Below are 25,506 nucleotides of genomic sequence, written 5' to 3'. Positions count from 1 at the left end.
AAACTCACTCACAAGCCGCTGGCTGCCCTGGAGCACAACTGAGGCTCTCTGGACTCAAACACACAACTTACTATGTGCAATCTAATATTAAAAGCACCAAAAATGTACAGTTGTTCTTCCTCATTTGTTGTCTTAGGGTCATCACCCTACCCTTGGGGATCATCCTAAGTTTACCAACTACTCCTTTGATGTGGGGGAGTTCATGCGTATCGTGTTGGAGGCAGCTGATTACGTCACACGTCATCCCAAATGGCAGCGTGGACCACATCATGATGAACTTTAGAGCATCTGTGAGTATCAGAGGGAAACTCTGGTGTTTTAACATAATAAAGACCTCTATGTTCCATTTTTTAGTCCTTAAAAGTGTTTGGTGCATCCCCATCACACATAGCCGTTGTCTCCTCCTGCCTGCTAGTTTGATAAATCAAGATAAAAGGAAGCAGTATGGCGACACCTCACGTTTGAATCACTTTCACTGTCTTTATTAGTGTCAGATCAGTTAAGGTGTACGAGCAGTTGAAGCAGCTGGAGAGTAATAAGATGTCTCCCATATTTCTTCATTACCTCTGCGGCGGCTACTTCATTCCATGTCGTCAAAGTTAGTAAATGAGCAGCTGTTGCAGCGTATCTTCACACGCTGCATCTTGTCCCGTTTGATCAACGCCACGTTGATGGGAGCTGCTGACAACCAAGCTGCATTTTCTGGGCACATATTAACTGTTTTATACAGTGTGTGCTTCTTTCATGTTGGATTCACTTTTCAATCAACTTTGGCTGCTTAAAAAAAATTTAAAATAGGCAAACATTAATATTATCAACCTCGTAGAAAAACCACATGGACTTTATTTGTGGAAATCACTTAATCACATGTGAATCATGAATAAATTAAAAGGAGACATATGTAAAACACGTGTTTTGCACGTTTTCTAATAACATATGACGTTACCTTTGGAGACTGACATGATTTTACTTGTGAAAACATGTTAAATTTACATGAGAAACACGTTTTGTAACTGTTTTCTGTTTTATTTGGGAACATGTTCAACATGTTTATGTGGTCATTTTTTTCTACAAAGAATTTCATGTGATAAACATTGTAAAATCACGATTTTTATTTTTTCTGTGAAGGCATGTATCTCTGGACATTTTTCTTTGAAGAGCTCCTGGAAGAGACCACAAAGCTCGCTAAGAAGAATTAAATGTCCGTTCTGACCTGGGATCATCTTTAGAGCCCTCAGGAGGAGCTGAAGAGTGGTGCTGAGGAGAGTCCAAGACCTGACCATGGATAAGCAGAAAATAAATGGATAGATGGATAGATGGATGAATATAATCACAACATGTTAAAGAACTGAGACAGTGATAAACAATATCATTGTCATTTTGTATTTATTTATTCTACGTTTATTTGACTAATTGGACATAATTCTGTTTAAGATGGCTGCCACAGCTAAGTGACCTTAATAAATATAAAAAATGGTAATAATCCAGACAAGTCCACATATATTAAACTAAAACTTGATGTGTTAGTAGCTGAGAGTCATCCACAGCACATGCACCGAGCACTCCAATTTGCACAATTTTTCTTTAAAACTTTGGCAGGTTAAGCAACGGAGAATATTAATTCCTTGTAGAACTTCCTTTTTTACATTTTTATTGTTTATCATGGCTCTCTGTATAACCCCACACTCTTTCTCGCTGTAAGGAAATCTTGTGGTTAAGTTTTGGTCATTAAGCACTCGTCCTTTGTAATAGTTAAAATCCAGGAAGAATGTGTCACTCCAAAACCAAAGAAAGTGTTTTTATTTTGAAATCATCATTCCTGTTTATTTGTGAATTGTACACCAGTGTTAACTAGTGTTGTAAAGAAAGTTAAAGTCATGTGGAAGGAACTTTTAATGCACCAAACTGTAATTATAGTACTGTTTTTTGTTGAAGGAGTTTTAGTTTTTATGTCATTTTAACTTCAGCTGTGTTTAATTTTTATAAAATAGCTTTTCGTGCTCATGCTTGTTCAGGCACAACTTATTTTGTGTTTTACTTAAAAATCAATGTTCAGAATGTAAAATGATGAGGGCTGCTACCGTCTGCTGCATTTCCTAAACTCATGAAGATGTAAAAAAAAAATATAAAGATTTAGATGCAAAACATTATCAGAGTCAGAGTTACTTTATTTGTGGCACATGTGGTGGAACGAGACCGTGTACCCAGGGTCCCAGTTACATCCAACTATTATAGGGATTATAGGGAACAATTATAGGGATTTTTAGCAATCTGATATTTTATGAATAATCTGCTTGAACTTCTCTGTGATGTTTTGCAATGTCTGTAAAAAGTATTCACTCCCTTAAATGTTATGCTTTTATTAAATCAGTCACGATCAATATAAATTAGCCTAAAAAAACACACTTAATGTTAAAGTGAAATAAAATTTCTAGAGGAATAAAAACATGTAATGTAAAATATGTGATTGCATAAATATTCAACCCCTTTAAAGTGTCAGTTTTAACTTAACTCAGGTTAGGGATGGATACAAAATGATTTCCAAGACCATAAACATCCAGGGGTTCTGGTGAATCCATCAAGAATATGGAACATGTGTAAATCTACCAAGAGCAGGCCGTGCCCACAAACTGAGCCATGTGCAAGCATGACATTAGTGAGAGAGACAACCGGCATCTTCGAGCACTGAAGCAGTTAAAAGCTTTATCAGGAGGGATGGGAGAACCTCTGCATACACCAACTGTTACCCATGTTTTCACCAGTCTAAGCTTTATGGGAGAGTGGAAAAGAGAAAGACGCTGTGGAAGAAAACATTAAATCCCCAAAAGAGCCAAACCATCCATAATCTTTACCTGCTTCTTCATTTTTCAGGGTTCACTGGTGCCCATGTCCAGCCATCACTGTGTGGGAGGTGGGGACACCCTGGACAGGTCTCCAGTCCAGCACAGGGACACATAGAGACAAACAACCATTCACTCTCTCACTCACACCTAGAGACAATTTAGAGTTAACAATCAGACTAACATGCATGTTTTTGGTCTGTGGGAGGAAACTGGAGTACCCGAAGAAAACCCATGCATGCACAGAGAGAACATGCAAACTCCACCTAGAAGAGTCCCCAGCTGGGATTTGAACCAGCAACTTTCTTACTGAGCTGCAACAGCTCTACCAACTGATACACCGTGCCGCCTCAGTCACAACAATTTAAATAGAAATTCTAATAAAATTTAACATCGAAGATTTTTTTAAATATATTTTCGTTTGTTAAAATGCCAATCTATACTGATCATGGATGATTTATGACAGCAATATAAGCACAAATCTAAATGCTTTTATCCATAACTGCTGATCTGATTCTATGATGCTGATTCTGACCTTTATGGGTTTTGACTTTGCTTGAAATTTGGTCAGTTTTATTTCCAACAGATGTGTGCCGTTTTGAAATGAAGACTTTTTGAAAGGGGGCAAATTAGAGCATGTGATCCTCTTCCTGTGCAGGCCACATCAAGCATCAAACATTTATTTCATCTCAGTTTAATCAGTCGTTTTTTAAAGTCTGACCTTGCAGGTAAAACAGAAGCCTCTGTTTTGTTGTTGCTACACGGCCTTTTGTTCGTTGTTTTTGTGAGTTTGGGTGTAAGAAGACAAAAGTGGTCTGTTTTGTTGTCAGCAAAATGAAGCTGCGTGACCTCCAAAATAAACGTCTGACAGTGACTAGTCTTGACCACAGGGGGGCAGTACAACCCCACACATGAGGCCAGACCTGAGCTCAGTGGAGTTGACTGTAAAAATAATGGATTCACAAAAATACCCCCCAAAGGTCCCATGAATACTATTTGTTCAGGGGCGTTTGCTTCTATAAGCCAACTTTGCTGTCAGCAGTGGAGCTCCTGTGCGGATGTTGCATCTGAATTTTCTGGGTATTGACAGACACCGAGCCCAGCTGGGATGGACACTATTTATGGCCCTGCTCGGGTTGCTGCCAGTGACCTCGTAAAGAAATGAAGAATCTCTTTACTTGGGGATCAAAAGGCAGAGGAACTAAGATGTCTGTGCTCCTTGTGTAGAGTGATAAGATAACCAAGTCAGGCTTTCGGGGAGAATCTATAAAACGCTGGCAAAAAGCAAATAAAACCAGTTATTACTGGTGTGAGGTGCAAAGTTTGTACATTACCTTAATTAGTGGTGATGCTTTTACATTTTCTGAACTACCAGGACTCAAATTTTGTGTCTCAGGTCTTGATCGTGTTCCAGGTGTAAACCTCTACGTCGAGGATGTCGTTTTTTTCAGCAGAAATGACAAGAATTAGTTAACTTGCATGTCCTTGCTGAAGGTTTTAACACTACAGGAAAGACTCAGCAAAGTCTTGATGAAGGAAGCTGCACCCAGCATCCTCTTTATCACCTCCGAGCTGGCATTCACGTTTTAAATTTTTTTTTAAACATTTTCGAGAGAAATTCAATAAAACACACATTTTCTGGTTCCTTATTCCTGGTTTCCTGTCCTGATCTCCTTATAGTTGCGTGTTTGCACTTTCATCCTTCACCTGCCGTAATGTAATGTTTATCTCTAAAGACAAACAGCTTCTCCCTGCTGAATAAAATCTATCAAGGTCTGCTCGTTTTACTTTGACTTCTTTTCCACACACCACATATAAGAAATACAAGAGGAGTTTATCCAGGGATATTGATCTAAGAGCAAGAAATATACCTTAAGTTATGGGCAGATATTTCTTTTGTGCTTTCATTCCTCTGGGTGAATAATTCCAGATGAGATCCTGCAGCCCTGCTCCTGTTACATGATGCAAGAAGACATATTCAGTGTTTTACCTTTTTTATTTCAACCACAACACGTGGGGATGATTGTGTGCCATTCTTGTTTAGAATCTAAGACAAAATCTTTTGAAGATGGCTCTGTAATGTATGAAAACAGGTCCATTAAATTTCACACCGTTCATCAGCATGGGGGGAAGAGTCTGCGTCACATGATGCAGTTTCCACTGATCCTATCAGACAAAGAGATGAGATAAGTGCTGCAGGTTGTTGCCTCCATTAGCTGATAGAAAAGGGGGCCCACTGGGACGTGCAGGTTCAGAAGCAGTCAGAATATGAACTTTTATCCCCATTTAAACAATACTTTTGAACGTTTTGTTGCCTCCGAGCTGTAAACTCAGTGTGGAACTGGAACCAGGAGCACCTCCATTCTTGCCTCAAACTGGTCAGAGCCAGACGGATCGATTTGTAACAGATTCAAGCGAAGATTAATCGGTTGAAAACAAACACACTGTTACTTTTATACCTCCACTGTACATGGTGGAAGAGGTACTTTTTTTATTATAGACAATGTTTGTTTTAGAGGAAGTTATTCGTTTTCAAAAGTAGAGCAATAAGTTCCAGTTCTCTGACTGAACAAAGTGCAGCACTGTGCCAAACTGAGCCTGACTAAATGTTGGAAGAACTCCGGAGAGTTTCCACTAGAAGACAACTGGACTCAGTTCCAGCAGTTCAAGATGTTTCACTTGTCCTCGTGGAGCTTTTTTTTTTATTCTAAAGAGAAATAGATTATTCCAAACTTTTGATGTGCAGGAAGGTGCTTCATTATTGCAGCATGAAATCATATTCCTCCTCTTTCCTCCTCCTTTCCCTCCTGTGGGTCCTTTGGTCACAGGAAAGTGTGAATTTGAGTTAAATGTCTGGAAATAAAACTTAAAGCTCCATTGCATGTGTGTTTATGAGCTCCAAGCGACTTCATGAATAACGCGTTATAAAGGGTTATTTCAATGTTTGTGAGCAGAGCCGACGTGCCCGAAGCTGTGCATGCGCGGAAAACATGAGGGAGATGTGAATGGATCGGATCCCGCTCACCTCGGGTCGTTAGTGGACATCGATCTCCTCTAAGTCTTAATGACTGCAAATACAGCGCGAGACAATCAATCGCCATCAACACGCCGGAATATTCTGGGATGGAATAATTGATAGGCTTGTCTCCTGGCGCGTAACGGAGAGGCTGCGGTGATTAAATTCGGTTTAACGTCATGGTGGTGGTCCGTGTGGAGGTGCACGCGCGCGCGTGTGTGTAGAGGGGGTGGTAAAGGGGTAAAGTTGCGGGAGAGGAGGCGGGTTAACTTACATCATGCGCGCCATCAGCATCAAGCGTTGATGTGCAACATGAGCGAGGAGGAGACAGTGAGTGTCTATTATGGGTCTCCGAGTCCTGCACGTGTCAGTTTGTGCAGGAACAAAGGTCCGTCAGGGACCAGACACCCCCTCCTCCTCAGCTCTTCCTCACCACACACACACACACGCACACAGACACACGCACACACACGAAATGGTGCCGAGTGAAGCTTCACTAAAGCAGGTCTGAATCATTCATTTATCAGTAAAAAAAAAAAAAAAAGATAATTAACTGCTCTAAGTTGTTTCATGCACCATCATCATCATCATCATCATCAAACATTTGATTATCATTATTATTATTATCCTTTCATCATCCTCCACCAGATGATCTTGTTGTGATCTAGTCCGGCTCTGGACCTTCAGTCCAGGCTACGAGTAAAGAACTACATGACATCAGTGAGGGGGGGGGGGGGGGGGGGGTGCACAGGGGGTACTGGTGAACGGGGCGGGCGCTGTTGCACGTGTTCTGAATGGGGAGGACGGGCTGGCATCGCAGTCCTCAGGTCCAATCGATCCGTGCTCGTGAGGAGCGACGGGAGAGCCGAACCTCTCCACGACGCATGAGCTCTCTGCCGGCTGCACGCGCCTCATCCAGAGGAGGAGGAGGAAGAGGAGGAGGAGGGTTATGAACTTGTGTGGAGTGGTTTGTTTGTGTGTGGGGGGGTCGTGAACATTCCCAGTCTGCTCTTCAGATGGACTCGGGGAGGTGATGGTGAACTGGAACAATAAGTCGCTTCTGCGCGGAGCCTGCTTTTGGTTCGGGGGGGCTGGTTCTGCTCTCTAGACTTCTTTACTGCTTTTTATTCTTTTTTTATCTTTTCTGAGTTGGATCTGGACAAGAGTCTCAGAGGGATTGAACTCTTCACTTTTTGGGAAACACAAACTGGAGTTGGAGCAGAAAGTGGTGGAAGTTCTCCAATGGATTTGTTACACAGTGATCAGGACATCGAGGGTGTGAGTTTGGGTAAGGCGGCATTTATCTCCCCCCTCCTCCCACATCCAGTCTGATTAGACTTTGTAGAATTGTTCTCGTGTTTCCACAGCCCTGACAAAATGAAACAAGACTTTGTCCCATTTCCCTGTACACAAGTGAGAATGGCTCGGAACTCCTGACTTAGATACTTTAAGATTCGCCACAGTGGAGGAAAAAAAAAGGTAAAATAAATATAAATAAATGAATAAATAAATAAATGAATAAATAAATAAATAAATAAATAAATTAGTAGAGCATGAATTTCCACAGAAAGACGCGTCGGTCGTTGCGTCCTCTCGGATGCTCGTGCGTAAAACCGGCACAGGTCAGAACGGTTGTAGCGCGTGCTGCTGCTGAGGCAGAGAAGGCTCGAGGTGAGAATGGTGCAGGGTTTGTTTCATTTCACAGGGAGAGGTTAAACAAGCGGGACTGGGAACGGAGGAGCGCGCGCACAGAGCTCAGGTGTAGGAAGAAAAGAAAAATCTGGGCAGATCGCGCACGGAGGCTGGGAGGTGTGATGCAGAACAGACCCCCCCCCCCCCCCTCCCTCCTCGGTATCCCACAGCTCAGCTCTGCAATTTGTTCTGTATTGAGAGAGTGTAATTATTTCCTCATTGTTTTCTCTCTTGTCTTTTTAGTTTTCCTCCTGGCACTCCACAGAAAGTGCTGTTATTAGGGTGGACAAGGGGGGGCGGGGGCGGGGGGCGGGGGGTGTCTGTGGGTGCTGGTGGAAAGGATCAGCCCTTGGTCTTAATGTTCATTGACAGTCACATTAACACAGGAGCAGCTCTTTTAATCCTGGGGGAGATTACTCTCACTCTCACTCACTGTCTCTCCATCCTGACGCCCTGTCACCCAGGACTGACTCACACACCTGTATGTGTGTCTGTGTGTGTGTGTGTGTGTGGGGGGGGGGGGTTTGCACAACATTCACACACTGCTCACACAAGCACTCCTCTCGTTTGACTCCAAGCAGCTCCTGTGAGCAGCAGCAGGAGCGGCGGCGGTACATCCTCGGCTGCCTGTCCATCTCTGCGTCCTCGTGCCCCGCAGGGGGCTGCTCAGGATGACTGGTCGGGCGATGGATTGTGCGCATTTGTGACTGTGCACGAGGACACGCCAAGCAGAGAGGTGGCTGCGAGGAGAGCAAGTGAGACGAGAGCAATGAGCCGGGGAGGCAGATTTTTGTGTGATGAGGTTTTGAACAGATAACAGTGATGTGCAACTGATGGCAAGCCCTCGTCACAATGGAGTGAGTCTTGCAGAACATGTTTGGATGGTGTTATGTGACGGGTGTAGGTGATATGTATCAGATAATTACGCATGCATGACTGATGGGGTGACAGCAGAGCAACAGATTGGAGATCACCTACACACTTTAACAACCTGAATGTGACCAGGAGAGAAAAGGCCCAAAACAGAAAGAGCAGAAAAGAAGCTCAGCGTCATTCTGTCATGGAGCTGAGAGATGAGACAAAACCTCCCATTCAGACGTGATCGTGTCCCGAACAGCTTTTCATGCCACTCCGCTGCTGGGTGTGTTGAATCAGAGAGCATGAGGTGGATCATGCAGCAGCAGAGAGAAATATCTCTCAGAGGAAAAAAACAAAAAAAACACAAGAAGGGTCCGATGCATCTTCATGAGCAGGAGATGGTCTAATGGAGGCGGGAGGGAGAGATCAATGTGTGTTGGCGTCTTGTCAGAGCAAAAACCACAAGTGGACAGAGGTCATGACCTGTGGAGAGAGAGTAAAACACACGATACGGTGTTTGAGTGTAGCTGGAGCAGATCTGCTGAGCTGGGGCTTTTTATTTATCACCTTCAGCAGATAACAGCTCAGGCTCTGTGTGCACTGCTCACATGCACGGACTGAAAGTACCATTTTTAAGGTTCCTGTCTGCAAACTTTTCAAACTATTTTCGTTCCCAGCAGATATTTGTTCAGACCCTGCAGGTCCAGGCAGTCACAGTCCACCCTGGTTCTGTCTGAACTCACTCGTCCTTCCTCTTCTTCACGTCCCGAGCGGAGGGACGCAGCGACAGACACGTGCAAAGTTGGTGCAGTCTTGAAGTCATTAAGTAGGACTTGTGTTGATCAGAAGAAAGCGTTGCACAAGAACAACTTTTCACTTCTCGTGCCTCGAGGTGATGTTTAGCTCCGGCTCACTTCGACCATGACACATCTCCATAAGCGATGGTAACGCTTGTAATCGAACAGGCCAGTTCCTTCTCAGGGCTCCATCTATCACCTTGGATGCAATCTGCTGCCTCCACGTGTGTCTCTGAGCGCGTTTGTCTCTTCCAGAGACGGAGCCCCCCCACCATCCCTTTAGCAGCTGGCAGATGTGCAGGGTAACCACGAGTGACAGTGTGAGTGTGTTTGTGGGATCATGAAAATCTCCCACCGAGCCGCTCTGGGTGGGTGGGACACATGGAAGCCCAGGGCAGCCACAGGAAACCTCCCTGCTCCCCCCAGTGTGACACAGCTCCTGAGGAGGAACGTGTGCGTGTTAGCTGAAATGCTTGAGCAGAGAGGAGCATGGACTGAGGAGGAATCTGTCAGAGGAGTGAGTGAGTGTGTAAACGTGTGTGTGTGTGCTGGAGGTGATGGCTTTGTAATAAAAACAGCATGTGGTCATCGGTGGAGGGGCTCTCTTCATGCTTGACTGATGTCAGTCACTGGCGTACAGCAGCCTCCCCCAAGGATGCTCTGATGAATCACTCGTGTGTGTGTGTGTGTGTGTGTGTGCGTGTGCGGGGGGCACTGGAGCTTATTGTGAACACATATTTTATCCTTTTGTTTTCCATATCACCCATGAATTAAATTTGAATCTACTCCGTATGTTTAAACATCTGAACTTTTGTCCTTAACACGAAACGAAAATCATGAATTCTACAGTAAAAAGTGATTCATTGTGACGTCTTCTGTTGGCCTCATGTTTCTGGGACAACACGAGCCCCTCCCTTAAAAAGAAACCAACGTCTTACACAGTTGGAGTTCAACAGCTGGTGTAATTGTGTGAAAATATTCTCCGTCGGCAGATCCGTTTGTAATATTTGCGCTCGATCTGTGCCTGAGATTGCTTTCTGAGAGTGCAGGAGAGGGCTGGAGGCCCCGCTTGTCTGCGGGGAGCAGAGTGATGGTGTCATGCTCCGCACACTCGCAGACAAATTAATTCACTTATTGACACTGCTGACACGTCTCAGTGACTTTGTAAGATGAACAATTGATCAAGCTTCCTCACTCGGCCCTTTCTTACTCCATTTCCCTGACTTCTCTCTTTCTCCTGCTTTATCTCCCCCACCCCCACCTCCACCTCCACCACCACCATACACACTTTGTTCACTGTCTCCAACACTTTTGTCTGTGAGCTTCCTCCTCTTTCTCCATTCTGTTCCTTGTCTTTCCCCAGCTTGACAAAAAAAACAACAACTATTTTTAATGCAACTGAGTAAAATTTACTTAAATAAATATAAAAATAATCTTATAAATCATCTAACTGATGGATGTTATCGAGACGCCTTAGTCCCGCTTGAGTTTCTGTACTTGTATAAATGCACCCCGAACAGGAACGATTGTGCGTTTGTGGGTTAATACGGTCGCTTGTTTTAAATGAAGAGGAGCCAGTTGTGGTGACGGTGTCATGCTGGGCCTCGTGGTGCTGGTCCACTTCATCTGCAGGAGGTCAGAGCTCACAGGAACTCACAGCCAGCACGCCGACGTTCTTTTATTTCACATTATTCATAATTTGGGCGCAGGACAAACTGAACGGCTGCTGAGAGTCTCTGCCAGGAGCCTGCTCGGCTTCTGTTTGCTCCAACAGGAGTACGAGCACGGTGCCGTGCACATGTTGATCCTGACGCTGTCTTTGGGACGGCTGGGGCTGAGTGGTTAGAGCGGCCGCCCTCCAGTGGGAGAGTTGGGGGTTCGAGTCCACCAGTAGTCACATGCTGAAGTGTCCCTGGGCAAGACACTGAACCCCTCATTGCCTCCGATGTGCGTCCCATCAGTGTTTGAATGTGATAAAACTGATTATTCTTTATAAATATAGTAGAGTGCTGTATGAATGGGTAAATAAGGAAAGAGGTTTTAGTGTAAAGAGCTTGTTAGCAGGTTAGTTGCACCGTCTTCCTCGTACCTCCTCTGTTCTTGTTTTTGGATCCAGACGGGCTGGGAGTGAAAGAAAACATCGGATGCTCAGATTGAAAGAATTAAAAGACAGAGAGTGAAATGAAAGGAGTAAAACGGACGTCTGGTTTACAAGAACCTGCCGATAACACTCGATCTGTACATGTCGATTCCGGTTCAGGTGAAATTAGAAGCTGTGTGAGTGAAAGTGGGCTCAGGTTAGAGAGCTTACTGACAAAACAAAGCACTGCATGCACAGCGCACCTTTCCAAAATGTTGACTTTGTATGAGCAGTGCAGACAGTAAGTGTTTCAAACAATAGTATCAAGGTACAAGAACTGCAGGTTGCTGTGAGAAGAAAGAGAAGAAAGCCCGCTGACGGGTGAACTGCTGTCATCCGAAAGTGCCTCGTTTCCATTTTGCCCCATCCATCCATCTTCCAGCGCAGAGGGACGCTGACTTTTAACGGCCTTTTAACATTTTATTAGAACGCTGTGGATTCACGGGTCTCCGTCTGTCAGAGGACGGTCCAGTCTGGGGTTTAATGACAGACTTTAAACAAAGGGATCCAGGAACACACACATGTGTTAGTGAGCTAATGTTTAAACAGCTGAACTTTTGTCCTTAACACGAAACAAAAAAGCGTAGAAGAAGACCTGCTTTAGATAAGGAGCTGTCCATCATGACCTGCCACAAAGCAGGAGCTCTAAATAATGAGGACATTTATGTTCAAGAGGTAAAGTGACGCTTGCGCAGCTCTGCATGGAGCCGAGCGTCGTGTTTGCAGGAGGGAGGCACCTGAAGCGGTGACACCAGGCAGGTCATGAGCTTCAACACATCTAACCCGCACTGGGAGTCGGATCATTTTGGACATTTATCCATGAAAGCATGACTGCAGGGAAAACAACAACAGGTGCTGAGAAACAGATAACAAGGAGAGTTAAAGAGCAACCTTGAAAAACAGGATGAATAGATGAATTTTCTACTTTATTGAACATGTCACTTCCCTCTTCCTCCCTCCACAAAACACACACACACGTCTCTGTCACCGGATCCTGAGACGATGGTTTGTGCAACAAGGTGGGATTTAGACTTAAGTGCAGGCCGATCAATCGAGCTGTAATGGTACCTTAGTGCCAAGGCCGTTCTCTGAACCCTGCAGTCAATACCAGCAGCAGGTAATGGTCCTGAATTCAGACTTTTCACTCACCAACAGGAGCATTTCAACAAACAGAGCCTCTTTCACTCATCTGCACGTTGTTTTATTAGAATAAACAAGCCAGGAGGAGGGAACCAGTCTAATGTCATGTCTCTCTTAGGTTTTCTCACTTTTCTCTCTATAAAAATGTATAAAAATTACAACGTACGCTACAATTTATGGTGATTTTCATTATACTGTTCTTAATAATCGGGTGAAATGATCAGAATGCAGGTTACTTTTTAAATTATTTTGCAACAGCAATGATCCAAAGATGAATGAAACCCACTGGAGCTGTAGGAGGTGCATGGCGAGAACCATAAAAAGCAAGAACAACAAAACAGGTTAAATCTGGACCAGGTAAGTGAGAAACGTTTCATCCAGAGGACTTCTTCAGTCTACAGCCTGCCGACCAGATCTGTCCCAGCCTTCACTGCTGTGTTTCAAACCAACCTCCTGCTGGAATCTGAAAAAAATAGGCTTTTAACACAAAACAATCAAAACTTCTTCTTTTTTAAAATAAAAAGCAGGAACAACAACAAGCTGACTGAAGCCACACACTGTGCAGTAAAGGATCTAAGTTTGCAAACTGTGTCATTTAGAGCATTTTATTTTTTCCACTTGCACACACCCGCTGTGCCTGCCCGACGACCCGAAAGCAAAACAACACAGGAGCAGCTCGCTGCAACGCTTCGGCTGTGGAATCAGGCAACAAGCCGCAGATTACACACCCCGGCTGAATGTTAATACTGTGCATATCTGTGGAAATCTGAAGCGTGAGATTCCACTGGGCTTTGTGCTCGCGCCCATTTCATTTTCAATATCTTTCCGCCTGGGGGAGATGCACTTTGTTTTACACTGATATGCTTTTTGTCTGCTCGCTTTGTGTCTGGGCAGAAGAAATCAGTGCACTGAGGTGGTGGCGTGATGCTCGTGTGGTCTTCAGCCTTTCTTTTCACACACAGTACTGTACATCCTGCAGGCAAAGCAAAGACTCAAGTTCAAAAAATCTTAAGAAACACAAACTAATTTCACTTTTTGTGGTTGATTCTTTTCAAATATCATCTTTTTAATCGTTCAGGTGTACTTACGTTAACATTTTATCCTCTGCCACTATGACATGCTAGCAATCATTACTGCCTTCATCATGTGTTCATTGGACTCATTGTCTGTTAGCAAAATATCTCATGAACTACTAAAGAGATTTTGATGAAACTCTCAGGTAACAATCAGTGGATGCACCTCTACAGCTGTTCAACTTTCATCATCAGTCCAATTTAAGATGGCTGTCACAGCTAATCATTTTGAGAAAACAAAGAAACGTCTGTAATTCAGTCAATTTAGCAGAAATTGGGCTAACAATTGGTGTGAAAGTAGCTGAAAGTCATCCTCAACACAGAGATCATACAAATTCTGTTTAAAACTTCTGCTTTCATGGCAAAGAGGATGTTCGACAGTGGCACCAAACTGGTGGTAAACATCAGAGAGCTCAGAAGTGATGCAGTCCAGGTGCAGTGATGGCTTCTTTTTATCACCATGATATGTGCACAACTTAAAACTTAAAAGAAGCATTGCAAGGATTGTGTCAGCACACACAAAAACAGTTAATTACCCTGTTAACTGTGTAACATTCATCAGTCTATATTGCTAGTAACAATATTAGGAGCATAAACACCATTAAAATCTAATTTAACATTAATCTGAACAAACTCAATCATTGCTATACCTTTTCTCGGTGTGTCTTAATATTTTTCAACCACCTGAAATACTCCTTAGTAGTTCAGCAGTAGTTTATTTTTTTGGAATCCGTCCAGACGACCTGACTTAACTTTGTTAGATTTTATTGAGCGTGCGTCAGGATATCCTCTGTAGTTATTATTCTTATTCTTCCTTGGTGAAATATCCACAGAAACCCGGCGATGAACAATGTTACCTGTCTCTAAGAGGCGATAACTGAGGTTATCAGGTAATGATGCGCTTCCTGTTCCTGCAGTCCCACTGAACAGAAACTTCCTGTCCTGATGACAAATGACATCATCCGTGCTCCTGACAAACAGCGACAGCTGCATCATGCACAAAGTGTTTTATTTCCCAGGCTTTGCACAGCCGCCTCGTCTTCATGCAGCAGGCGAGGTCAGAGACCGTATGCGCAAAAGTAATTTAGTAAATTTGTGTATGTGTGTGACAGGAGCTGTGTGTGTGTGTGAGTGTGTGAGTTGTGGAGAGGGCCGGCAGATGATGCCGTTTGGATGCAGGACACACAGATATATATTTGTGGCGAGGCAGGATTGCCTCGTTGCATGTCAATGAGCTTCCGTGTCAGTCCCATGTGATTACCGGGAGAAATGACACAACTCAGCCTTTCAGCCCTCTGAGGTGCACCATGGCAGGAGGAGACGGGAGGCTCACACTGAAGGAGGGATCATTTGGGGGGGATTGATGATCTCAGATAATCTTGGGTTTAGCTGTCACTCCACACACTCACACCATGTGTGTGTCCTTATTGCTGCCAAATCCAACAACCCCTTAATGGAATGATGGCAAGCACCCCCCCCCCCCCCCAAAAAAAAAAGAAAACACCACTGCTTTCTAGTTATATTGATTTTTATAGAAATGTGTGTCTTCCTGAACATGAACTCAGATACTTCACTAATTCATAAGGCCACTATCAGTGTGAGACTCAGTAAAGACCCTCTGTCCAATATGGCTCCCAGGGGTCCCAATAAGCAGCATCAGGAGACCACATACACACACAGACACACACACACACACACACACACACACACGGGCACACAATGGTTCTCTTTTAATGAGTGTATCTGAGAACAAAAGCTGATAAAAATGCACGCCATGGCTCAGCTGTTAAAAAGGGAATAAGAAATCAGCTTCTGTGCAGCCACACAGCATGCCTAATCACCTTTCTGTGCACATGCACCGAGCATACTTCCACATACTGTACTTGTGTCACGCTCGCATCTCGAGCACAGAATTACACCAATTTGCTCTTCACACAGGAACCTCAAAACATATAAATATATGAATATTAGATAAGTGTGGATGATACAGTTAGTCTCTTCTGCAGAGGCCTTCAGGCTTATTTTTATTTTCGTGTTAGCTGTTTTGAAAAAAAAATATCCTGGAAGATTTCTGACTTCTTTTTTTTAAAATCTGTGTCACCTGTTGTATTTTGTAGTCTGTCAACATTCACAAACTATAATCAGTAATCTTTTGAGGCTCAGCTAATTTCTCAACTGTCTCAAATAACAGGTGATCTTTGCTGATCCCTTATGTCTCCACTAGGGGGCAGTGAAACTCCACAGATGGCTGAGGAACTGTCCAGACTGGCTTTAGTGCAGTTTTTATGAGTTGTGGTCAGTCAGACCTACCCAGGAAGTTCCCCATCATATTAGCAGGTGGAGCTGTGAGTTTGACTAACAGACTGAAGGGAAATATTTTTGTTACTACAGCAAATCTGTCGTCTTTTATTTCTGCTGCAGTTAGTCCTCTTGTTTAGAGAGGTGTGTTGACACACTATTACTGCCGGATGGTAATTGACACTCTTTCTGTGTGTGTGTGTGTGTGTGTGTGTGTGTGTGTGTGTGTGTGTGTGTAAGTACAGATGCATCAGAGGCTGTCACTCAGCTGTAATTAGGAAGAGTCTCTCCTGCTGTCCTCTGACAGGCTTTGAATTTACCTTGCAAATACTGTGCAAATTGTGTGTGTGTGTGTCTGTCAGTGTGTGTGAGAGCGTGTGTGGGCACAACTTATTACGACGGCATATTTAATCAGCTGGTAAATGTTTTCGTTAATAGGCCCCCGTCTCTTTTTATGCACTCCCATTTTGGACTCAGTTCAGTTTTTAGTTCATCATGCAAACTGTTTCGTGTGTCCATCTGCCTTTCAGTGTGTGTGTGTGTGTGTGTGTCAGAGTGCGTGCATGACAGGCTGCTGGAGTGTCTGTGCGGGTGAAGGGGGGCCTGTGTGTGATGTTTAGAGTGGGGATCACATTCAGCCCGGGGGTAGGTGAGTCTATTGTAAACAATGGATCTGACAGAATCTAGGCCTTCACATCTCCAACCCTGGGTGTATGGCTGTGTACACGTGTGTGAGTGTGTGTGCACGTGTGTGTGTAGGAGCAGACCTTCATGCAAGGCCAGTGAAGGCCACAGAGGCACCCTGGGGCAGACTGGCCTCTCTGACAGAGTGTCTTTGTACCTACTTTCTCCAGAGGCTCCTTGTGTTTGAGGTGAGGCAGAGGAGGAAGAGGAGGAAGAGGAGGAAGAGGAGCGGGTTCAAGGTGTGTGTGAATGCGGCCATGGCCGGTACCCCATGAGAAGGTGCACAGTGGAAGAGAGACAACAGGAGACGGAGACGACCGGCAGGTGAAATGAATTTATTTGAGTGAGATGATGACAGCTGTCTGTGCTTTGCTTGAATCAACTGTTTCATCTGATCAAGTTCACGTCACCAAGTTAGAACAATTATTACGTTCTGAGCAAAGACTGTCCAACTAAACACTTACCAGCTCACATGAGGGGAAGTTTTGTAAATAGAGAAAATAACATGTTCAGTCTTGTTCACCATAAATCCATCAGTGATTCTTCGATACAGTTAATAGATCATTATTTAGTTACAGTATTTAGCTCAGTTTAGTTTATTTATATGGTGCCAACTCACAGCAAAGTCATATTAGGACAAATTTAAAGCAGCCAGGTGCAATGCAGATATTTGATCTGCTTTTTATCTGAATAATTAATTATTATCTGGTTTTAATTGATTTTTCTTAAAACAGCAACAACACAACATCATGTTATTATTATTGTTATTATGATTATTATTGTTATTATTATTATGAACAGCATTGAAGTTTTGGAAAGTGCAGCTATAGATTTGATACCAGAATATTTGTTTTTAGGTTTTCTGGTATTTTAATATTTATTAAAATTACAAATATGTTACATTAAGAAGTCCAATTCCCGGAACAAGTAATAATCTTTAGAATTAGTCAGTGTTTAAAATAATTAGATGTGATCACACCATGTTGCTTTTGAGCTTGTTTTTTGCTGAAACTTGACCCCAAAGTGGTGAAAAAAAAAGCGTGAAATAAAAATAAATAAAATAAATACTGCAGCTCATCATGTCTGCGCAAACATTCTGACCTCAGTTCTCGTCTGTTGATCAGTTTTTTATTTTTTCCTTGACCTTTGCCCTTCACTTTGTTTCTGTTCCTTCAGAGTGCTACAGTTTTGTTGTTTATCTCATGGCCTCCTTCTCCTCCTCTCCTCCTTCTCCTCCTCTCGTCCCCTCAGGATGAATCTGAGGGGAAGGTCAGCTTGGCCTTGGCAGGTGGCCTTCCTTGTTGCCGTGGTGATGCTCTGGGTCGACCCGGTGTCTGCAGGCAGTCGTAATCATCGGGGACCGACAGGTACGCCAGGTCTCGCTCTGAATCCCCCCTCCACCACTACGAGAGGTTAATTACGCTGTCATTTCAGAGGCATAACATGTGTTCCCCGGAGCCGGCGGGACTGAGCCGTCGACATCATAGGGCGGCGGGGGTGGAGGGGAGCTCTGCCTCAGTATGACAGATTGTAATCTAGACCTTGTTGTTGCTTCCAGACAAAACCTCCGTTTGAGTGATTCAGCTTCTTCAGATACAAATGACACTTTAGCTGTCAGAGAGTGTCAACACAGACACGTCAGCCTGAGTGAGACGTGCGATCTGTTCAAGAGGGAGGAGGTGCAGCTATTCACACATTGTTCTGCAGCTCTTAACCTACATTAAAATAAGTCACATCCCTTAAGTGAAATGATCCGTCTCCATCATGTAAAGTCCCTTTTTGACGAAAGCACTAAAGCACATTAAGGCCAAGTCTGGTTTTCTTATCCCTTAGTTTCCAAAAGTCCTGGAGAAAATGTAAGAACTGATCAGTGATTCTCACCAAGTGACTACAGAGACAATTATATTGAGTCACAGCAACTTATGCCACATGTTGGCTCAAACTTTTCATGCCACACATTTAATTATGACAATTTTCCTTAATTATGTCTCAGTTTCTCCCTGTTTCCTGCTTGTGTTGAGCAGGGTGACCTTTACAGGCCACAGAAATGCTACCAGCATCCAGTCTCTCAGTGACTGATTGTATTAGTTTCCTTTTATCAGGAAAAAAGAGGAGGCTGCCTGCTTACGGCTGGGACACTGCTAATTGCAGGCCCCGTGGATTGTGAAGGTCAGCATCACTGCTTGCATACCCCCCCCCCCCCCCCCATGTCTCACTCAGAAACAAGATATCTTGCTCTCGAATGGACAAGTGCTTTTCATTTGATGGTTCAGCTCTAATTGGAGGAAGTTTAGGACCTGTCGTCTGTGAATACCAATAAAACACAGATTACAGTGTGAGGCAGAAAAATAATTGGGTGCATGTTATGGCTGTGCTGGATACAGTTTCAATCTTTTCCTCTTAAACTCGTTGGCTCCTGTTTTGTTGCTTGAGCAGTGGTTGATTTAAGATGTTTTACCAGCACCCACCACCAGAGGGCACTATAAGGCAAAGAATGTTGACGCAAATGCATTAATATACTGTACATGAAGTACCTGGAAATACTGTGTATATATATATATATATATATATATATACAGACACACACACACACACACAACTCTTACTAAAAAGACTGAGGACTGAGTTAAGAATATAATATTTATTTGTTTATTTTTTAATTCATTTATTTATTTAATTTAAAACAACTTACTGTTCAGTGAAACAGTGTTTTTTTTCTAGAAATATGGATACTTTTTCCTGTTTTTGAAAAGTTTCAGCTTCTCAGCAATGCGTGAATCATCTATTACTTCTTAAAGTGTCCAACAGCTAGATTATTTATTTATTTATTTATTTATTTATTTATTTATTTATTTATTCCCCCCCACCCACCCCACCCACCAGTTGATCCAACAGTGCACAGGAGAAAACACTTCCTGTGAGTTGATTTCATTGAATCACACCACAGTAAGAAGTATGAGGCTCCTCATCAACACAAGCACTTAAAAACAACAACAACAACAAAACAAACAAACAAACAAAAACTTTTACTGTCATTTTAAAAGTTTTTCCTGTTTTTATGCAGAGGATCATAAAACTGGGTGCAACAAGCACTTTAATCACCTGTCAAAGCTCGGATGTTGTCCTGCACTATTTTTCACAGTATTCAAACAAAAAGTTTTATTGTCTTTTCTTTTAAAATAAAAAGAAACAACGCACGTTACTGAGCATGTGTTCACCCTGGAAATATGTCAGATCTAACTGAAAGAATAAGCTTTTCTCTGTATAGTTCCTTGCAGGTTACAAGAACAAAAAACAAAGAAACAACAACAACAACAACAACAACAAAAACCCAAGGTTGAATAAAATATAAAATCACAAAAAGTATAAACATTCATGCAGAGCATCATCTCATCCTATGGTAAGACACAGAACTGAAATGTGTAATCTATATCAATAAGCACTTTAGTCTGTGTGTGAATGGGTGAATGAGAAACACTGTTTTAACCTGCAGAGGTTTAGAAACGTCTATATTAGTGAGGACCATTTGACCATTTTATATAACATGATGCAGATTCACAGGTTTGATGTTCCTTCAGCTGATATTAATGAAATAAGTGGAGAACTCTCTAAGAGTTGAAGGTAAACTCTTTCAGTATTTACAACTTTTATCTGACGACACAAGTTGTCCAAATGTGAAACGTCTGCAGAGCTCCTCATCCTCACTGTCAGTGCTTGTCTTCACTAACACACTTCTGCATTGACACAATGGTTTAAGGGCGGTGGAGGAAGTCTGTGTAAAACCGTAGACATGAAATGAGCGTATTTAAAACTAAGAACATTCTTAAAGCATAATAAAAACAATTCCAAAAGGTTATAATAAAGACATGAAAATAGGTTTCCGTCAAGAACTTTTGAGGCTTTCATAAAAACTATGCTCAGATTTACCCTCCAGCTGCCCTTGGGTCAAGAACCTTAGTTTTAAAACCAAGGTGTCGTGGGTCATTTTGACCCAAGGGCAGCAGGAGGGTTCAGTAAAACAATAAACTGCATTCCAGGAGGTTTTAACCAGTTCAGCTTGACTCATCCTTTTCACTGCATAAATCAAATTTCAGACTTTGTAACTGGTAGGTGTACATTTTTTGATAAAACACCGCTCTCCTGCAAACTCCTTGATGAGCTGTGACAACGACATCTGCTGCTCACTTTTTCATCCACTGTGAATGTTTAAAATGAGATTATTTAGGTCGTTCCACAGCTGATAATCCACCATATGGACTCCCATCACAGCTTGTTACAGCCTGCATGACAAACCCAACACTTCTACACAACAACCACCGCAGCTTTCAGAGATCCACGGAGTGACAGCCAGACCCTGTTTGCAACCACAACCGCACCTTCGTGCACATTTAAAACGTTTCTGTCACGTTTGTGCATATTTAGTAGAAGTGAGCGTTTGATCTCCATCTGCTTGTCCATCTATTTCATGCGCAGCTGCTTGTTTGTCCTGACGGTGTATTTATACGAAATAATTAGAGCAGACAAGGTGAAGTGAGCACATCTTAATGGGGATAATTTTGCAGCCGAGCGGCCCTCATCTGCAGCAGAGAACTGAGAAGATAATCCACATTAATCTGGGAGGGATAGCACAAGGCGGGTGGAGGACCAAGGATTTGGAGGAAGGAAGTAAAAGTGTGTGAGGGCTTAAAGACAGCAGACAAGACGACGAACGACAAGCTGATGAACAACAATAAGCAGACATCTCAACATGCATTTGAAACCGTCTCTGCTGAAGCGCCCTCGGAGCTCCTGCAGTGATTGCAGAGCTTCCTCTCTGTTTTTACGACCTCTGACAGAGTCGCCTGATTCCTGGCCTTTCAAAGCGGCGGACATGCTTGTCAGGTATTGACAGGGGAAAGACAGAGCTTTTTGATAAATTGCACAATGCTCCCGCTCGCCTGTGTCTGTCAGAATACATCAGTCGCCTGACTAACCCATCAGTTCAAGGTAGCCTGAATGCCCAGCTTTTGTTACAGCCCCCGACACGCCGCCTCCCTCCTGACTGCCACAGGAATAGAGGCATTTAGCCATGCTTGAGAAGTCTTTTCATCGCAGCGTGTTAGGCTCTATTACACTGATATGGCCATAACAGAATGCTTTAAAAGCAGCACAGAGACATTGTGCTCAGTGTTATTCTGTGTATATAGCTGGAGGCAGGATGCTCAACACATAAACCGTTAGCAGACGAGGGCTGAAGGCAGCAGGGCATTAAACAGGAGGCAGAATATCATTCACACTTGTTCGACTTTCTTTGTTGTTTTTTAGTTATGAAACTTTTTACACCAACTGGTATATTTATTTTCTATTTAAACAGATTGGTTTGGTCTTTTAACTGAAACACCTTATGTTTGTTTAAACATGTCTGGATTTGCTTCTTGCACGAATGTTTATGAAGCATTCACACTATTGTGATCCATATTTCTTCCGTACGGTTTTCAGCATCTTTCTCGTTCCACAATGTTTGTGCCTTTTCAACAAATCATGAATCAAAACATTCAGCTCATTCAGAACAATCCTGCTATGGATTTTGGTATTGGTGCAACTTTAGCTTTTTAAAATATTTAGCCTTTTCTGACACTTTTTTGCTCTTAGAAAATGAACTGAGCTCATTTTACATCCTTCAAATCTTTAAATGTGTTTACAACCTTTTACTGCTCTTTCACATTTTGTTCTGCTTCAGCTTCTTTCAGCTTCTTTGTGCTAATTTAACTTCTTTTCAGCTACATTCAAATAATTTCAGCTGTTTTTCAGCTGTTTTGTGATCCTTTCAGGTTCTTTCTGCTAACTACAACATTTTTGTGCTTCTTCTAACTACTTTCTTCTCATTTCAGCTTGTTCTGCAAGTTTCAGCTTTTTCTGCTATTTCAGCTACTATTTAGCTGCTTTTATGTTAATTTTAGGTTTTTGGCTAATTCTATGGTTTTTTCCCCACTCACTTGAACTTTTTCAGCCTAATTCAGCAAAAATCTGCTCTCTCCACTTACTTATAATTTAAGTAAGTGTAATTTAAGTAATTTAAGCTTATTTCTGCCTTTTTAGCTACTTTTCAGCTATTTGTCTCCTAATCTCAGCTTTTTCAGATTATTTCCACTTTTTTTGTGCTCATTTCTGCTTCTTTCTACCTAATTGGGCAAATGTGTTCTTTCTGTGTTATTCTACTGTTTTAAGCTTGTTCCATCTTGTTAACATTTTTTAGGTAATTTCAGTTGTTTTCAGATAATTTCAAGTTTGTTGTGGTAATATCTGTTACTTTCAGCTCAATTAATTTCTTTATGCTAATTTCAGCTTGTTACACTCTTCTCGGCTTATTTATGCAAATTTCAGCATTTGTAGCTAATTTCAGCTTCTTTCACTTCCTTCTGTTAGTTTAAGCTTCTTTCTGCATTTTCAGCTCTTTTCCACTATTTTTTTTTGTTAATTTCAGCTTTTCTTTTTACTTTCTTAATTTTTATACTAATTTCTGCTTATTTAATCCTAATTTAGTAAAAATGTGTTCTTTCTGCTTTCTTCTCCTAACTTGGGCGTGTTCTTCTATTTCAGCTACACTTCAGCATGTTTTGTAGCTAATTTCAGCTGTTTTTCCAGCAAGTTTTTCACCAATAAGCATTCACACCACATTTTCGCAGGAAATGCAATTGTTCTAGTTTTATTTTATTTTACTGTAAACAACCAAACACGTAACTTCATTTCCATAAATCCCAAGTTTAGAGGATTTAAACTGTTTTAATCTAGTTCTGTTATTCACTATTTTTATTATCAGACTTGGTTTTTATTTTATTTTTTACTTCAAACTTTGGCTAAGTGGAGTCTCCATCAGTGAGGTGGCGCAGCATGTAGAGCTCAGTGAGAAGATCGCTGACTCAAATCCCGGCCCGGGGCCTTTCTGGGTGTAGTTTGCATGTTCTCTCCGTGCATGCGTGGGTTTTCTCCAGGTGCTCCGGTTTCCTCTCACAGACCAAAAACATGCATGTTAGACTGATTGGAAACTCTAAATTGTCTCTATGTGTGAGTGAGAGAGTGAATGGTTGTTTATCTCATTTGTCTCTATGTGTCCCTGTGATGGACTGGAGACCTGTCCAGGGTGTCCCCGCCCCTCACACAGTGATTGCTGGATATGGGCACTAGTGACCCCCGTGACCCGAAAAGGAGGAAGAGGGTAAAGATAACTGATGTATGGATGAGTCTCCGTCATCTTTAAGAGTCTGAACGTTCATAATAAACGGCAGCTTTGTTGGTTCCATTAGCGCCTAAGGTTGTGGATTTGAGCAGAGGTTTCATTGGGAACAGCTTCCAGAGTAAAACAATCGCCAAACGTTCTTGCGAGTTCTCTTAAGAAGGGAGCAGCTGAAAGAAAAACAACATTAACGAGAGCAGTCATCTGTTCCTTGCTCTCCCCAGCCGAGCCCATCGTTCATGTGAGCCGTCCCTGCTGTCCTGGAAGCAGCTGTACGTCAGGGTGACCTTGAAAGTTTGTTGACTTAGCATTTAGTGCAAAGAAGCATGTAATTACAGACACGTTGGCTCTTACTGCACCTTTGCTCCTGTCAGATGTGAAGGCTGCACTTCATTTGTTGCCTATAATTCATTCACGAACAATGATACGCTGCTAGAAACCAAGGCCGCGTCTGTAACGCTCTGAAAAGGCTTTTATAATCTGTGGCTTTGAGTTGAACATTTTTCTCATTAAATAACTTTAGTTGCATTTTTTTCAGCTCTTTGTTTATTGATAAAAACATCACGGATGCTCAGCAAGATGAATATTAGCATAAAGGTTCAATGCTACAAACAATTTCTGATATTTCCAGCACACATTTCAGACGCTGTCACTTTTACAGCTTGGCATGATAATGTTTTATTTGTAGTGTTAATTATTCAACTGTTAATTATTAAAGTCCATATAAAATACATCTAAATCTATATCAGGCTCGTTTAGATCAGGTTTGGCGCCTGGGAGCTTGGCTCCAGGTCATGATTTTGATTTGTTTTACTGACGCCACAAATGAAACCACGTTTCTAGTCATCAGGAAGAATCCTTTGTCTTCTGCACAAAATGACTTTCATGTTGTAAATCCACGCACCAGATTTAGACATTAAAGCATCTTCTTCAACGTTTGCTCGTGCGCCAAAAGAGCAGGCACTTTGCCTTTTATCCTGCATCATTTTATTCCACCTATTAGTCACAAGGTAACCATCATTACCATCATTAATGATGAAAAACGTGTGCAGCTGCTCCCAGATGAAGGCTCGACGGTAAAATATCTGAAACACGGTGAAGTTGTTCTCTGTGTGGCCATGAAAGCAGCCTTGCTGTGGTGTTTGCTTGAAGAGCACCTTGGACTGTTTTTCTTTTCATCAAGCTGTGTATGAACACCATAAAATAAAATACCACCCCCCCCCCCCACACACACACACACCTGTCTGAATTTAGCTCATTAGCATTGAAACTTTGTTGTGATTTTAATCAGGTACAAGCTGTGGGCAGACAGCCTGGCAGATTCCTCGTCCTCCTCGTCAGAAGCTTTTAAGGTTTTAAACACAAGCTTCTTCCACCAAGTTCAGAACGAGGTGATGAGGAGAGACCGGAGCACCTCGTGACCTCATTACGCAGCTGAACACGAGCTGCTCTTTGTTCCGTCTGCTGCCCGGGACACCATCGCTTCCTCCACTCGCTTGACTCCATCCATCTTCCTCCTTGTTTCTTACTAATAAGATGACTTTTTTTTTTTTAACTTCCAGGGATTGAACCAACAGATTTAACAAGTTCTAGTTCTGTAATACCAGTGGAATGAATTTTCACTATGGAATAGTTTTAATGAGGATTAAACAAGGCCAGTTGATTGTGCTTGATTTAGGCTTCATTATTTTTTATTTTATTATTTTTTTTACATTGTTACAGCTTTAATTGGGACAATTGTTGTAATAAAAGCTG

General features: G+C 42.5%; 2 protein-coding genes across 2 annotated transcripts in view; both read left to right on the top strand.

Annotated features, from left to right (window-relative positions):
• eogt (EGF domain-specific O-linked N-acetylglucosamine (GlcNAc) transferase) overlaps positions 1-1,242 on the top strand; it is a 184,978-nt gene extending 183,736 nt beyond the window's left edge. Inside the window, exons 15-16 of the mRNA XM_037678622.1 lie at positions 137-290; positions 1,129-1,242. Of these exons, the coding sequence (XP_037534550.1) occupies positions 137-283 (147 nt within the window). The 3' untranslated portion in view covers positions 284-290; positions 1,129-1,242. The remainder of the gene's footprint in view (positions 1-136; positions 291-1,128) is intronic.
• A 15,567-nt stretch (positions 1,243-16,809) lies between these two features.
• tafa4b (TAFA chemokine like family member 4b) overlaps positions 16,810-25,506 on the top strand; it is a 30,074-nt gene continuing 21,377 nt past the window's right edge. The window contains exons 1-2 of the mRNA XM_037679247.1: positions 16,810-16,862; positions 17,790-17,905. Of these exons, the coding sequence (XP_037535175.1) occupies positions 16,810-16,862; positions 17,790-17,905 (169 nt within the window). The remainder of the gene's footprint in view (positions 16,863-17,789; positions 17,906-25,506) is intronic.

This window comes from Nematolebias whitei, chromosome 7, assembly GCF_014905685.2.
Source record: "Nematolebias whitei isolate Nwh7 chromosome 7, NemWhi1, whole genome shotgun sequence".
Classification (NCBI taxonomy): Eukaryota; Metazoa; Chordata; class Actinopteri; order Cyprinodontiformes; family Rivulidae; genus Nematolebias; species Nematolebias whitei.
Note: the sequence above shows the minus strand (reverse complement) of the source record. Positions and strands in the feature narration are given on the sequence as shown.